Below are 17,342 nucleotides of genomic sequence, written 5' to 3' on the forward strand. Positions count from 1 at the left end.
GTTCTTAGTAGACTAAAGTCGCCTTAATTATTGTGAGTCACAGTATTCCTCTTTCTGATTCTTTCTCTGTTGAGCTGGCATCTGTCTGTGTTCATTTCTCAGACGACAGGCAGCCAGTGAGGCTTTAGTGTGTGTCTGGGTTTCTACTGACCGACCAATGGCAGATTGATGTGCTTAAAGGCTGTAAGGCCCTCGGTGGCAGAGTACCGCTGAGGAACGCCGTGAGTCCAACAGCTGTCTTCCTTAAAACAGGCACAGACCTCCTGGTGAGAGGAGCTGCCAAGGAAAAACAAAGAAAAGCACTCGTTCGAAGGAAACGGCAGTAGCTGGACACCTAATGAGAAAATACTGCAGTGGAGGAGGATTTGTGTTGTAACTTTGGTAGCAGAAAAGTCTCTCAACATCATTATGGAACTGACTGGAACTGACTTTCTGAGGCTACATGGTACTTTGTCAAGAAGACTCCGCACTTATCAGCAAACAAGTAGTTGACTTATCCTTTAGGGTTACAAAGCAGGGAATGTGATGATATTGTCATTTAGTGACAGAGCAGTTTGGATCAAGTTAATACAGATTGACATCTCCAGAGCCTTACTTTGGCTGAGTCCTCTAAGTCTCGATCATACACATTATCGACCAGATAAATGGTTTGGGGATTTATCCTGAGCCAGGATCAACCTCACCTTCCCTCGCTCCAAGCTGCATGTCTGTGATTGACAGCTCCCCTCTGCCCCCAGCCCCATGTGTTAAGACTGGGACTCTACTGCAGCAGGTGTCAGTGTCCATCCCCTTGGTGAAGGACATACCATAGCTGACGTTTAGTGAAGGCAGTAGAGCCAGTCTCTCCCTATAGACCCAAACTACTGTAAGCAGTCACAGAGAGTATAGTGTGCTACAGATCATAGATAACCATAGTTCCATACTGTGTGAGTGTTAGTGAGGCTATTCCTATCAGCTCCTTCACTCTCCCACTCCAATCTACTTCTTGATGGGGAGAAGAGGAGCGAGCGGCTGCAGGCTGTGACCTGGATGGAATGCCCTGGCTGGACCCATGGTGTGTGTGTGTATCCATGTGAGGAGCTAATCCATAGTGACCTACAGCTCCTCCCCCCTGGTCCTTTAGTCTCCCAAGAATCTCTACGATATACTGGAGCATAGAGCTGGAATGACATGATATCAATGGAGGGACCTTGACCGTGACCCCCTTTTGTAGGGGCGTTTAAAGAGTCACACTGTGGGAGAGAGAGGTTAGGGTCAGAGATGTGTGTTTGAGGGAGGGAGGTAGGTTTTTCTCTATTTTCTCTGTTATCTTAGTTGTTGCTTTGGCGGATGTAGTTCCAGTCCTTCAGCTAACACTGTTGGGAACCTGTGGCCCAGAGACCAGGAGAGAAGATGGAGAAGGATACAGGGAAACCGCACATGGCTTCTCTAGCTTGAACACTTATCATGGTTGGTTGGTTGGCCCCACTAAACACTGACCAATCTTTGTGCCAGTATTTGATGGTCATCGTTTATAAGGCTGATAGGACACCAGTTTTGCAGGCTGGTTAACTTAGGCCAGGGTTGTCATCCGCTTTGGAGAGGCATGTGATATGTTGAATGGAATCACATTGAATAGTTGAAAGTAACTCCTCTAACTTTTCTAACGCAGGCTGTATTTGAAAGTACATTTGGTGTGAGGTTGGACAAATCAGATGTCAATGTAGCCTACATAAACCCAAAGGACACCATCATTTCAACGTGAAGCTAGGTATACTGTCATTGGTCACCATAGCAGCACCCACCCGTAGCACGCGCTCCAGCAGGTATATGTCACTGGTCACCCCCAAAGCCAATTCTTCCTTTGGCCACCTCTCCTTCCAGTTCTCTGCTGCCAATGTCTGGAACGAACTGCAAAAATCTCTGAAGCTGGGGACTCTTACCTCCCTCACTAGCTTTAAGCACCAGCTGTCAGAGCAGCTCACAGATCACTGCACCTGTACATAGCTCATCTGTAAATAGCCCATCCAATCTACCTCATCCCCATATAGTATTTATTTATTTATCTTGCTCCTTTGCACCCCAGTATCTCTACTTGCACATTCATCTTCTGCACACCCTACCATTCCAGTGTTTAATTGCTATATTGTAATTACTTCACCACCACGGCCTATTTATTTCCTTACCTCTCTTATCCTACCTGATTTGCACATACTGTATATAGACTTTTTCTACTGTATTATTGATTGTATTTTTGTTTATTCCATGTATAACTCGGTGTTGTTGTTTGTGTCGAACTGCTTTGCTGTATCTTGGCCAGGTCACAGTTGCAAATGAGAACTTGTTCTTAAACCTACCTGGTTAAATGAAGGTGAAATACATTTTTTAAAAATGGTCCATGCTTGATTGGATCTTTAGAAGTAACAACCATTAACCCTATAAATAGGATGCCAGATTCACGATATCAATAATACACTTTAAACCATACCATTTTACCATCACCAAGTCAAATATGAAATTCAACATACTTTGATCCACCCGAGCGCAGCAGTGTGTGTGGGTATGTGCTATGCTTGGCATAAGAATGTGAGATGAGACTCCTCAAACACACCATGAGGGTGCTGCTCTAACAGACCAAGCCACCCGTGTACACACACACCCCACCCTAGCCTGCAGCAGTCACGGATCGTGCTGCGATGTTGTTCACCTCACATCTCATGCTAGTTAAGGTGTTAAGATACAGTAGGAGTGAGGGCATTGAGAGCAATAGTAATGGTGTCTTTTTGTAGGCACTAACGGACACTAATTCCACCATGGCTCGATGGCCAAAGCCTGTGGGGAAATTAATGGAGGATTTGTAGGGGTTTTGGATAAACTCCCAAAATAAGTTCTGTGGTAAACACAGGCTTAAGAGATCTTATACATTTTGTTCTAGGAGATCATCTTCATCAGCTAATGTCACTTTTTGTGAATTCTGAAGAATTTATGTAATAAAAACAGTCCCAAAGCACATGAAGTCTTCATAATTCATAAAGGTCATGTTGACTGACTGATGTTATCTCATAGAACAAAACGTGTGGCTCACTTGGTAGAGCAGGGCACTTGCAGCACCAGGGTTGTAGGTTGAATTCCCGTGGGGGATCAGTATGAAAATGTATGCAGTGACTACTGTAAGTCCCTCTGGATAAGAGCATCTGCTAAAATGACTGAATCTCCTAAACCTATTTCAACCTCAGACCTTGTTTTCTGCGTTTATCCCAAAACCCCATTCTATCCCTTTTCATTTCCTCCATAGGAATGGCTGAACAAGCTAGAGGTAGAAAATGCTAACTCATTTCAGTTTTTTTGTGACTACAAGCTGGCGAGCTCTATTGCTGACCTCGATATGTAGTTGGCTCTCTGGATGACTGCCCTGAGAAGGGAGGGGTTAATGATGCTCTTTGTATTGGCTTGGAAACTATCTTATAACCAAAGCTGGCTGACACTCTTCTGAATGGGGTAATAATGATGCATTACCTTTACTACAGCTATAGGCTGTGATTGATTGCCTTATGAATATTCATGATCGCTGATAGACATGGCAGCTCTGCTTCTAGCTCCTAAGCAACTTTGCAGTATTTTGTTTTTTTGGTGTTATTTCTTACATTATTAGCCCAAAACATTTTTTTGCATTCATATTTATTTATTTATTAATTCCATTCTTTTACTTTTTGATTTGTGTTTTCTTATATACTACTGCACTGTTGGAGCTAGGAACACAAGCATTTAGTTATATACTACTGCACTGTTGGAGCTAGGAACACAAGCATTTAGTTATATACTACTGCACTGTTGGAGCTAGGAACACAAGCATTTAGTTATATACTACTGCACTGTTGGAGCTAGGAACACAAGCATTTCTAGAAAAAGACAGATGCAAGGGGAAAAACGCTGATAGGCTTGACGAACAAAAACGAACTGGTAACAGACAAACATAGAACACAGGTATAAATACACTGGGGATAATGGAGAAGATGGGCGACATCTGGAGGGGGTTGGAGACAAGCACAAAGACAGGTAAAACAGATCAGGGTGTGACACTTTCACTACATCCGCAATAACATCACAGACACGCTTGTGCGTGTCTGTGACCTTCCTGTCCTCCCCACTTACCATGTCATTAACAAAGTTACTCCCAGCACCCAGTGAGTCCCAGCTTTACTTCTCTCTACAGGTCTGTCACCTAATACTCAGCATTAATACATACACAATACATAGTGTAGGTTATGTCAAGAGTAATGAGTGTTTGCTCATGTAAAGAGATTCTGAGTCTGAACAGAGTGTAGTGCGGTTCTAATTTTCTCTCAGCCTCAGCTAATTGTCTCCTATTGTTTCTTCTCTCTCTCTCTCTCTTTCTCTCATTCTCTCTCCATCCACCCCTTTATCTATCTCTCTAGGAGCTGCCTTGTGAAGGCTGGGACCGGGACGAGCTACACAGATGGGAAAGACAGAAGAAGAGGCAGGGGCAGACGCCAGCATGGCATCTATCGCTGACTACTACGCAGGCAAGAATGTGCTGATCACTGGCGCCACGGGCTTCATGGGCAAGGTGCTGGTGGAGAAACTGCTGCGGTCCTGTCCAGAGGTCCGAACCCTCTACATCCTGGTCAGGCCCAAGGCTGGACAGTCCATGCAGGAACGGGTCAGCGACATGATGAAGTGCAAGGTGAGGGGCACTACTCGATGGATTAGTACACTACTAGGCTATAGTACACTATACCAGGGGGTGAATCTAGTCTAAAGAAGTTCCTTCTCATGATGTCATCCTATTGAGCTGCACTGATCTGAAGTGAAGGCAAAATGTATAATTAATCTGTTTCCTGTTGGCTTTGTGCCACATGCAGGTTGATTGGCTTCTGTGTTTTGTTGTTTTGCAGCTTTGTGTTTATTGAAACATTGCTTGATTTTGTGAGAGAAATGTCCCAATGAATAGTATATAAAATGGTTTTATGGCTGTTGCCAGTGAAGTTCCAATGGACTAAGCTCATCCAAACCATACGAGCCTACTCACCTACAGAGAGATAAAGGGGCGAGAGAGAAAGGAAGAGAAAGAAAGAGGGAAGGAGAGAGGGATGGGAAAAGACTGTTGGGTTTAATGAGCTCTGATAGATTGAGACTGGGAGAGTATTGACATGTTCACAAATGCACGCTGAAGCATCGGGCCTCTGTTTTACTATCTGCTGCTACTGCTCTAACTGAAAAACACACACACACACACACAGATAATTAACTGCCAACAATGGAGGCACCAGTTAATTGTGTCTTAATTAACTCTCTGTCTACAATGGAGGCACCAGTTAATGGTTCAGAGAGAGAGAGACAGAGAGAGAGAGAGAGACAGAGAGAGAGAGACAGAGAGAGAGAGACAGAGAGAGACAGAGAGAGAGACAGACAGAGAGAGAGACAGACAGACAGAGAGAGAGATTCTACCTGCTGCTGAATTCAAACGCCCAGAATGTATCTTCACACACCAGAGATAGGATAACAACTTGGTGTTCATCAAACACAGTAGTCTGTTTGTGCAGTTGACAACACCAGCCGGCCAAACAAGACAGTGAGGGAGGAGAGGATAAAGAAACAGACTGGCTGCCATATCTAGCCTAATCAAACCAGACCATTCAAAGGAATGTGTTTAACTACGGCTGTATAAAGCATTTCCCTCCGATTGTTATTCATGTCACTGTTGCAGTCTGCATCGTCTCTCGTGACAGTCTTAACAACAGAGCGCACTTGAGATTCTGGGTGCCGTGTTTACGGTCTGTATTATCCGTCTTAGAGGTTTTTCTTTACAAACGAGGATTCTATAGGATGAATGCTCTCGGCCCGTTCCAGCCGCCTTTCATGCTGTATGGCCTTATGGATATCGAATGTCACTCAGAACACTTGTTGCTAGGTAACAGCCAAACCGAGCGTCTCTGTGGGCTTCGTTAAGACAGAGGTGCTGTGACCTGGAAAAGGACATCCAGATAGACATCTGATTAATTTGACTCTCTCCTGATATGCCTTGACCATTAAAGAATAGGCCTATAAATTAGCTGTTGTCTGGTTAGTTGAGTTCTGTGAATTGCAGGGCATTGGATGTACTGTAACGTGTGATAGATATGCATAAGGGGTAAGGGTGCCTTATAGTTGAGGCTTTTTTGCATGCCTTATCCCACTAATAGGCTGCTATTCTCTTATATTCTAGACATAGAATAACCTTATTTAGAGCTGAAACAGAGCTTTAGCCCAGCGTGTTCTTGTCAGAGTGCAGATCTGTGTGGGGGATGCTGGAATGCTAGAGGGGCAAGAATGGGAATCTGCTGGAATTCTGCTGACTGGGCTTGGGTCTGAGTGGGTGATGACCTGGCCAATATGTTCTGTATTGAGAATTGGTCAGTGGAAGAGGAGTGGTTTTTAGTTTGGTGGGATGTGGTTGGTGGAACCTAAATGGCTCCATGTAAACCATGGAGGGATGCTGTGTGTGTGTGTGTGTGTGTGTGTGTGTGTGTGTGTGTGTGTGTGTGTGTGTGTGTGTGTGTGTGTGTGTGTGTGTGTGTGTGTGTGTGTGTGTGTGTGTGTGTGTGTGTGTGTGTGTGTGTGTGTGTGTGTGTGTACCTTATCATCTGGATCTCACCAAGGGAGGGCCAGAACAGAACAGCTGCCCTGGTGTACTGCATCCCAGAACTGTACCCACTGCCCACCTTCTGTTCTCCTGTTTATCACCATACCTCCGCTATTACCACACCTCTCTTATCAAACGGTCTAGTGGATGTGGAAATGTAACCGATTGTTGGTTCTCCATATTTGTTCAAACTTGTACTCAGTTATCAGAGGGGAGGAGGAGGGCATGGAGGGTGTTGAACCAGGCCTCTACTGAACAACTGTTGTGTTGTTCTTGTTTTGGTAAAGAACAGTCATCTCTCTCTTTGTCCTCCTCTTGTCTTACTCTGAATGAAGGGTACATTGTGTGACTGACGGAGCAGCAGGGAAGCAAGGGTGTGGTGATATACTGTGTCTTCTGCCCTTGAGCAAGGCAGTTAAGCCACACAAGAACTGTTCTTGTGCGCTGATGACGTGGATTAAATCAGCCCCCCATACCTCTCTGATTCAGAGGGGTTGGGTTAAATGCAGACGACACATTTCGGTTGAATGCATTCAGTTGTGCAACTGACTAGGTATCCACGTCCCCATTCCTGTGTGTGTGTGTGTGTGTGTGTGTGTGTGTGTGTGTGTGTGTGAGAAATTACATTTTGCCTTTCATTTTGTCTCCCTGACCGACCCTGATCACGGTGTCACACACACGTTTAGGGCAGGGTGGCTATCACACTCCACCTATAGCTGTATAGCATATCCCTGTCTCTGACTCTCTTTGTCTTTTCCCCATTCCGATTGTGTGTGTGTGTGTGTGTGTGTGTGTGTGTGTGTGTGTGTGTGTGTGTGTGTGTGTGTGTGAGAAATTACATTTTGCCTTTCATTTTGTCTCCCTGACCGACCCTGATCACGGTGTCACACACACGTTTAGGGCAGGGTGGCTATCACACTCCACCTATAGCTGTATAGCATATCCCTGTCTCTGACTCTCTTTGTCTTTCTCTCTCTCGCTCTCTCTCTCTCTCTCTCTCTCTCGCTCTCTCTTTATCTCTGTCTCTCTCTGTCTTTATTTCTCTTTATCTCTTTCTTTCTCTTTCTGTCGCTCTCTCTCTCTCTCTCTCTCTTTCTCTCTCTCAATTCAATTGAAATCAAGGGGCTTTATTGGCATGGGAAACATGTGTTAACATTGCCAAAGCAAGTGAGGTAGATAATATACAAAAGTGAAATAAACAATAAAGATTAGCAGTAAGCATTACACATACAGAAGTTAAAGTACACAAGGGAAAATAAATAAGCATAAATACAGGTTGTATTTACAATGCTGTTTGTTCTTCACTGGTTGCCCTTTTCTTGTGGCAACAGGTCACAAATCTTGCTGCTGTGATGGCACACTGTGGTATTTCACCCAGTAGATATGGGAGTTTATCAAAATTGGATTTGTTTTTGAATTCTTTGTGGATCTGTGTAATCTGAGGGAAATATGTCTCTCTAATATGGTCATACATTGGGCAGGAGGTTAGGAAGTGCAGCTCAGTTTCCACCTCATTTTGTGGGCATTGAGCACATAGCCATGTCTGCCTACGGCGGCCTTTCTCTCTCTGTCTCTCTCTCTCGCGCTCTCTCTCTGTGGGCTATGTGCTTTTCCTGTTTTAATCTCATCCCACAGTGCCAGCCAGGTCTGTCTGTTGGGACAGGCCTGGAGCTACGTTCCGTCTAAGCCAGGTCTGTCTGTTGGGACAGGCCTGGAGCTACGTTCCGTCTAAGCCAGGTCTGTCTGTTGGGACAGGCCTGGAGCTACGTTCCGTCTAAGCCAGGTCTGTCTGTTGGGACAGGCCTGGAGCTACGTTCCGTCTAATTGTTTTGAGCAAATTTCAGTTCTGCTGAGAGCAAACTTGAATGTTGAACTTCCAGCACGTATTTACTGTGAACACTGAGGCTGCACCCACTTTAAGTAGGCTACTGGCCAAGTAGGCTACTGGCCAAGTAGGCTACTGTGGCAATTTGATCATAATGCAGGCCTACCAGAGTGGCTTACCTTCAAAAACAATGGAGAAAAAGCATCCCATAATTTTTTTACCCCCTTTTTCTCCCCAATTTCATGGTATCCAATTATTAGTAGTTACTGTCTTGTCTCATCGCTACAACTCCCGTACGGCTCGGGAGAGACGAAGGTCAAGAGCCATGCTTCCTCCGAAACACAACCCAACCAAGCCGCACTGCTTCTTAACACAGCGCGCATCCAACCTGGAAGGCAGCCGCACCAATGTGTCGGAGGAAACACCGTACACCTAGCGACCTGGTCAGCGTGCACTGCGCCCGGCCCGCCACAGGAGTCGCTGGTGCACGATGAGACAAGGATATCCCTACCGGCCAAACCCTCCCTAATCCGGAACACGCTAGGCCAATTGTGCGTCGCACCATGTACTTCCCGGGCGCGGCCGGCTGCGTCAGAGTCTGGGCTCAAACCCAGAGTCTCTGGTGGCACAGCTAGCACTGCGATGCAGTGCCTTAGACCACTGCGCCACCCGGGAGGCCTTCCAATAACTTTCTAACATGGATATAGCTGTTCTATCATTCACCCTACAGTAGCAGCCAATGTGTGGTGTTCAGTGTAGGCCTACATTCCATTAAACGTTTGATAAAAACGTGCAGGGATTGATATTAAACTGGTCTCCCGAGTGGCGCAATGGTCTAAGACACTGCAACTCAGTACAAGAGGTGTCACTCCAGTACCTGGTTTGAATCCAGGCTGCATCATATCCGGCTGTGATTGGGAGTCCAATAGGGTGGGGCACAGTTGGCCCAGTGATCTGGTCAAATTCCATGTGACCGTTTAGTCACGGTAATTAGGCTTTTCCAAGCTCTGATGCTGATGATGGTCATTAGTAGTCTACCAAACTCGCTAACTGCCTGGTACTCAGCACTCTATTGTCCCTCTAATCACTCTGACATCAATGCAAATGTATTTACAAAACGAATCAAACACTTCATAAGAGCCCATGAGCTCATGTAGTGCAACATTTATATAGGCTATGCAATTGTATGAGAAAACAGAGTGATGGCTTCTATTATAAAGGGGAGGCACCATTCATCTTTTTATAGGCTAGACCTACTTGATTTATTTCTCAACTTTCCTAATATTAAGCAAATATTAAGCACATGACTTATCTTTACAACAGGAGTATAGCCTACCTCACTGGCATGAAAATGAACCACAGGAAAAGCGTCCTCCATTCGCTATTTAAGTGCAGTGATGACATGTATTTTTCCCCTACCACTGTTTGCATGATAATGGTCCATTCTAAATCAAAACTAATTTCACACATATATTATTTAGTATACAGTTGAAGTTGGAAGTTTACATACACCTTAGCCAAATACATTTAAACTCAGTTTTTCACAATTCCTGACATTTAATCCTAGTAAAAATTCCCTGTTTTAGGTCAGTTAGGGTCACCACTTTATTTTAAGAATGTGAAATGTCAAAATAATAGTAGAGAGAATTATTTATTTATAAATAGTATTTCTTTCATCACATTCCCAGTGGGTCAGAAAATTACAAACACTCAATTAGTATTTGGTAGCATTGACTTTAAATGGTTTGTGCTTCTACACTTGCAGGTGCTTCTACACCTGCATTGCTTGCTGTTTGGGATTTTAGGCCAGGTTTCTGTACAGCATTTTGAGATATCAGCTTATGTACCAAGGGCTATATAAATAAATTTGATTTGATTTAACTTGGGTCAAATGTTTCGGGTAGACTTCCACAAGCTTCCCATAATAAGTTGGTTGAATTTTGGCCCATTCCTCCTGACAGAGCTGGTGTAAGTGAGTCAGGTTTGAAGGCCTCCTTGCTCACACACACTTTTTCAGTTCTGCCCACAAATGTTCTATAGGCTTGAGGTCAGGGCTTTGTGATGACCACTCCAATACCTTGACTTTGTTGTCCTTAAGCCATTTTGCCACAACTTTGGAAGTATGCTTGGGGTCATTGTCCATTTGGAAGACCCATTTGCATCCAAGCTTTAACTTCCTGACTGATGTCTTGAGATGTTGCTTCAATATATCCACATCATTTTCCCCCCTCACGATGCCATCTATTTTGTGATACGCACCAGTCCCTCCTGCAGCAAAGCACCCCCACAACACGATGCTGCCACCCCCGTGCTTCACGGTTGGGATGGTGTTCTTCGGCTTGCAAGCATCCCCCTTTTTCCTCCAAACATAACGATGGTCATTATGGCCAAACAGTTATAATTTTGTTTCATCAGACTACAGGACATTTCTCCAAAAAGTACCATCTTTGTCCCCATCTGCTGTTGCAAACCGTAGACTGGCTTTTTTATGGTGGTTTTGGAGCAGTGGCTTCTTCTTTGCTGAGTGGCCTTTCAGGTTATGTTGATAAAGGACTCGTTTTACTGTGGATATAGACACTTTTGTACCTGTTTCCTCCAGCATCTTCACAAGGTCCTTTGCTGTTGTTCTGGGATTGATTTGCTAGGTCAGGGTGTGACTAGGGTCGGCAATCTATGTTTTCTATTTCTTTGTTGGCCTGGTATGGTTCCCAATCAGAGGCAGCTGTCTATCGTTGTCTCTGATTGGGGATCATATTTAGGCAGCCTTTTCCCACCTGTTGTTTGTGGGATCTTGTTTTTGTGTAGCTGCCTGTGAGCAGCCCAGGACGTCACGTTTAGTTTTCTTCTGTATTGTTTTTGGTGAGTTTCATAATTATTAAACATGTGGAACTCTAAGTACGCTGCGCCTTGGTCCATTCAGACAAACGTGATAGTATGTAATCTTCCCGACTTCAACTGTATGTAAAGATTAAATCAAGAATAGTCTGATGGGTGCAATATTAGCCTGTCACTTGTGAATGATATATTATCATTTGTATATGATGCCCAGCATAAGAAACAATGCCTTTTTTAAATGACTTTTTCGAATCATAGTCGCACACCCCATGTAGCCTAGCCCATAGGCATATTTGTTTTAATAAGGATTATATCACAATTAAAGTGGCCAGATAACTTCTTAAAATGAAGCACATTAATCCGCTTTACAACGGGTGTGGAGTTTAACTGGTATACATCATGTGTGCAGCGTGTGAGTTTCAAGTTTGGGGAAGATCATTTTCACCATAAAATGCACCTTTATAGTAAAAGCATTACCTGCATATCATATTTGTGGTCACTTTTGATAATGCTGTTTTCCCATTAGCGTTTGTAGCCTACTGCCGTGTGCGTATTGCTGTGCTTATAATGTGAAGAAATAGCCTAATAGTTTATCAACATTTTAAGCTAAACGTTCTGATCTGTTGCGTCAGCCTCATTGCGTAAAAAAAATGTTTTTGATGCTAGTGGTTCTATTAATTTGGGATCTATCGCATCTGTCCCAGACTATGTTTGGAATATTTATTTCTCACACAGAATAGAATAGGTCAACTTTTGTACTATGGGGGATAGTAGATTGACATAGTCTAGTGCTCTTGCTGTTCGTTAGGCCTACTCATCTTAAATGTGGACAGTTCCAATATCTTCAATATGCTCCTCGGAATTGGATAAGGATGCGCGCTGTTGCAATTGTATTCTTCATTCTATAAAATAATGCCACGAAATTCTAAGCAAATCTTGTCAGCTAAATGAACTAGTGTAGCCCACAGCCATATGGCATAGCCAGATCAGTATCTAACTTAAGGACAACTCAGAGTATGGTATTCTGAAATAGACTACATTTTCTTCATATCATGTTTCTTTAGACCTGTCTAAAGTAAATAATGGATTTATTGTGAAGGTGTAGGCTAAATTACATTTATTAGACTTTTTCAAATGTAGATGTTCCAAAGGTCTGCATCCGTGTCTTGTAGGCTGTGTGTGGAAGCCAGGAGATGCTAAATGTGTTTGTTCATAAACGGTCAATTACTGTGAGACCGACAGTTATTTTCTTGACTATCACTGGCTGACAAAATTCCATGTCCGCCACAGCCCTGCTTGGAGATCGACCAGTCGATTGCGATTGTTGAGTGCTTCTCTCTGTGGGCTATATTTGTTTCTGGGGGAGCTGCGTGACCGTGAACGCTCGCAGCTTAGAGGGAACATTGGCCTGGGGTTTAGTCTCTACGGAGGGAGGGCAGGGCCAGATCAGAATGACAGCCAGGACAGACTACCTAGCCAGTCATCTAAAGGTTATTGTACTACCACATCCATACCCCATTAGGACCAGGAGTTTTCCTGGTCAGGTTCTGTGGTCAGGGAAAACTAGAGGTAGAGGAAAGCTGGCCAATGATGACTTAATAATCCCTCGGCTCCTTTAAGGTGCACCAGCCATTTACACATTTGAATTATTTCTATGATATGACGAACAACTGAGTTGTAAAAATATAAGCAAGGCATGTTGGCCAGGCAATGTAAAATCCACAAAGTTTACAAGCTTGGCATTCAGCCTATATTAAGGTTTCCATATTAGGCAACTACTCCACCTAGATATTTAACACACTTTTACAGAAACCTACAATGACAATTAGTATTTTAGGGCACTCTATAACTGAAATAGCCTAAAGCTTTCCTGCCTCACTGAATTCAATGTCAGTCATTTTATCCCCAGATGGCTTTCTATATACGGTAGCAATTGAGCTTGGGGACGAGGTCACATGTTGTCCAGTAGAAACAAAACCTCAGTTTAGATTAAGGCTGCAACTACGTCCATAATGTATTTAGAAATGTCTGCCTTTGTGGATTCCTTTGTTTCAGTGCTCTGTGGTAAAACCAGTGGTTACAGTGGCTGGTACTATAATCCTCTCTGGTATTGCGTCCTTGCATTTTGGGTGCCCCTGGGATGGATGGGACGGCTGGTGTGGACCAAGTACCTCTGGGGAGCATCCAGGGTAACACTTATTGGCTGGCTGTGTTTACATGGCTAGTCTACGCACTGCAGACCTGCTCTAGTATGAGAGTTTCAAGAGTCACCCACAGTGAAGGAGGGAAGGCCCTCAACTCCCGAGCTCATTAAGGGTACTGCGGATAAATATGTGTGTGTGTGTGTGTGTGCTCGCATGCGTGTGCTCGTGGATATGCATGGGTCCCCCACGAATACATTGCATTATCGATTTCCTATTTTTTTGCGACTCATATTCAGGCCTGATTGCTTTCTTCCCTAACAGGGAGCTTGGTGTTTCCACTTGTTCCTGCCCTACTTATAACCTTGTAACTGTCTCCCTGCATTGACAAAGGCCAGCTCTCACTGTGGGTAATCACCTTTAACACAGGCTGGGCATAACTGTAAAACGGGTCCATGGCTAGCACTGCTGCTCCCATCTGGCCTGGTGTTATTGAACTAGGTCCAATGACTGCATCCTATAGTATGGTGTGTTGTTTACTGCGTGGAATTACATTTCAATACATACAAGTATATTACAAGGCTCTGTAAAGCTCTGTTTAAATGGTGGATATAACAGTTCAGAGAACACTCGCCCACACAGGGTTATACCATTACACACAGGACCCGCCCAGAGACCCGCCCAGAGACCGGGAGTTTGACAGAGAGGCCTAGGCTGCCAGCTTGGCACGGTGCCAGTCATTTCATGCAGCTACACATCTGGGGCTGGTTGGCATGTGGCACGAGGGGCAGCGAGGCTAGCGGCAGGCACTCCACACACCCACGACTCCCTTGAGAGAGAGAGAAAGAAAGAGATTTGCGTCTAATTAGGCCACAAATGAACTTGGTTTGTGAAACAAATTAGTACATTGAACAGTGCCAAGGAGACCCATCAGGGTAGGGAAGACATGCATTTAGCACATGCTCAGTGGTGGCCCTAATGGGGACCACAGCAACCCACACTGGTGTCCCCATAGGGATAAAGAGTCTGCCAAGCGCCTTGCCCTTTCCACATCTAGATAGTTGTTTGTGTATTAGACAAGGCATTTAGCTGATCCAATGTGATGGTCTTTCTGCATGATTGATGACCTTTTTGTGTGACCGCATGTTGAGGTCAAAAAGTAGCGATGCTAGAACGGTGCCTTGGTGCACACCAAATCACAACGTCTCCAACTCTAACAGACGCCCTACATGAATGACCTGGAGGAGGCAGTAGACAGAGCCATGAGGACATCTCTTCAGACCTGCACAGCCATTGGTCACCTACTGCTCTCCAGTCTTGGACTTGTGGTTGACGGATGGAGCTTAAACAGCGAGAGGGAAAGAGAAACTGTCGCTGTGAAATATGAAAGTATGGAATGCTTTGGGGGTCAGCGTTGACTTGTTCATGTGTAATGACTTAGCCCTTGGTATGTGTGTGTGTCTGTGTGTGCAGGTGTGTGTATGTGTGTGTGTGCGCGGGTGTTTGCATGCCTACGTGCATGCTATTGATCTAGCCTGGGATGAGAGAGCTCCATTTTCATTTCCTCTAAAGGAGTCAGAGGTTCTGAGAAGCTCCAGGTTTTGATGTCAGGATAAGAGCCTGTTCTCTATAACACAGAGGATATCGTGTTCATCAAGGTTACCCAGCCTCACCGTGTTCCTCCCTTTGATAAACTGGGAATGGAAACTGATTGAAACACACATCGTCCCCAGACTGAATCAAACCACCATAAGGTTTCCTTTAAGGAATAAGTGACTCAGGTGAAGGAGGATGGTTTGGATGCCAGTAGAATGCTGCTTCTGTTACATGGAAACATTCCATTTGTGTGGAAGCACCTCTGGTATTTTTTGTTGAAGTGTGTGTGTTTTTCTTGCCATGATGCAGTGTGTGTCTCGGTGCTCGTTGGAGCTTGGGGGTGCTGTCAGCTTGGTTTCCTCTGTAATCGATGGATTGACGACAGTAGCGCTCCGACCCGAGTTCCGGGATTCCGTTCGGCCGAACACCCCTCTGGACCAGGGCCGGCCGCCGGGGGCCACAAGTAACGCTCCTCAGAGGGGTCACAACCCTCTCCACATCCCTCTGTCACCTTCCCTAACCCCTAGGGGTTACAACGGTACAACCACTGAGGAGAAGATGCAGTTAACCTGAGCATTACGTTTGCTTGATCAGTAAAACATGGAGTTTGGCCTGTCCTTGTCGGTGGTTTCCAGTGACCACATGGATTCGTATCTCTCATTACAAAGTAGTCCTGAGTTCCATTTGGTTTGTTCTAGAGGGATAATGGAATTTGCCATGGCTCGCCATGAGGTCACTGTCTCAGAAGTGGATTGTCATGCCATCGGTATGCCGACTGCCGAGCACATATTCTAACATTGCTGTCTGTCCCTGTAAAGTAAACTGTACTGTCCTGTTGGTATTGATCCTCTTGTATTGAGTTGAGCACAGCGTTAGATAGCCTCCAGCTGGGACTGGATGATCAGCAATGCTCTGTCTTCCGCCTCTGTTTGCTTTTGTGACCTATGCCCTGGTCTGCACCGCTGAAGAATCCCCCGGGTCTTTGAGGAGCCGTTGTATGTACGGGAACTGGATGACGTCCAAGAGAGCTGGCGCTCTCTCCCAGGGGAATCGTTCCTGGAAGTCCACTCCAATGTTTCCCCCCAAGAGTCAACCACAAAGAATATAAAGACTAAACAGAGATAATAAACTGAGACAGACACATAGAAATGGCTTAAAGCCATGATATGTCTTCAAACCGCTCCATTCCCTATATTATAGTGCTCTACCTTTGTACTGTAGACTTATCGGGACTTCAAGCTACTGTAGATTTCCGGCTTTGTGATCAGCTGAGAGGGGGCCAACCACAAAGCAGACCCAATTACCCAGCATCCATCCACCCAGCCTGGCTGAAACACTAACAGCTGTTCGACCTGGAGTGGGAGAAGAAGCCAGGGATATCTTTGGTGTGTACTGTGTTTAATCTGAGCACTTACCAGCCTTACCTGCAGAGACAGCCTATTTGGCCTACATGGCTGTGTGTGTGGGTGGGTGGGTGTGCGTGTGCGTACTTACATGTGTCTATGTTCATTTGTGTGTCTTACCCCGTGTGCATTTATGTGCCAATCCTGAGCTGTATATGTGATTGCTTCAGCCACCAGGGACCCTGTACATGAAGCAGGACAGATTCCCAGTCTGCATCACTCCAGAGCTGCAGCCAGTCTTCTATGTCATGATTCTATTTCACACCTGTGAAGTTGTGGCTCACCTGGCAAAGAGACACCCAGTCAGGTCCCTTCCACTCCCAATCACATCCAACCACAGCCCACCATGCATGAGCAATACAATCTCATCATGCTGCTGTATACAAGCCTCCCTAGGGACAACAGCACACACAAAACACTCTACATCCTTCCCTTTCTGTCATTCACATTGTAACTTTTATTCCCTTCCCTCTCTTTATCTCGCTCTAGCTACTCTCTCTTTCCCTGCCATATCTTTGCTCCAGGGGACCTCTCTCTCTCTCTCTCCCTCTCTGACATCTCTCTCTGACATCTCTCTCACTCTCTCTGACATCTCTAAAGGGACTGTGAATGAGCGGCTATGTTTACAGAATGGTCAGTGAAGCTGTTTTAACATGGCAGCTTAGGTTGCTAGCTGAAAGGAAGGGGCCAGTAGTGTTGGGTTTCTGTTGTTGTATTCAGGGTAAACTTAATACATTGAGATATTAAAGACATGATAGATCAGACTCCTAGTATATAAAAGAGTGAGAAGTGAATGGTTCTCTGTAGTAAGACAACTAAGCTTGGAATGTGCTGAGTGCAGAGGAAATGATTGCATGTGACAGTACTGATAAGGGGAGAAACTGTTGAAGGCTCATATCACTTAGTTCCCTGCTTAGCAA

At 44.9% G+C, this 17,342-nt stretch overlaps 1 protein-coding gene across 6 annotated transcripts in view; it reads left to right on the plus strand.

Annotated features, from left to right (window-relative positions):
- LOC115132992 (fatty acyl-CoA reductase 1-like) overlaps positions 1-17,342 on the plus strand; it is an 89,857-nt gene that overhangs the window by 17,031 nt on the left and 55,484 nt on the right. For 5 of the 6 annotated variants that reach the window (XM_065021549.1, XM_065021547.1, XM_065021548.1 and 2 more), the window contains one exon: positions 4,416-4,684. In XM_065021549.1, the coding sequence (XP_064877621.1) occupies positions 4,457-4,684 (228 nt within the window). In that variant the 5' untranslated portion in view covers positions 4,416-4,456. Of the gene's footprint in view, positions 1-3,718; positions 4,193-4,415; positions 4,685-17,342 lie in introns of those variants that run through there. The other variant, XM_065021552.1, reaches the window with a different exon arrangement.

Source organism: Oncorhynchus nerka, linkage group LG8 (genome assembly GCF_034236695.1).
Source record: "Oncorhynchus nerka isolate Pitt River linkage group LG8, Oner_Uvic_2.0, whole genome shotgun sequence".
Lineage (NCBI taxonomy): Eukaryota > Metazoa > Chordata > Actinopteri > Salmoniformes > Salmonidae > Oncorhynchus > Oncorhynchus nerka.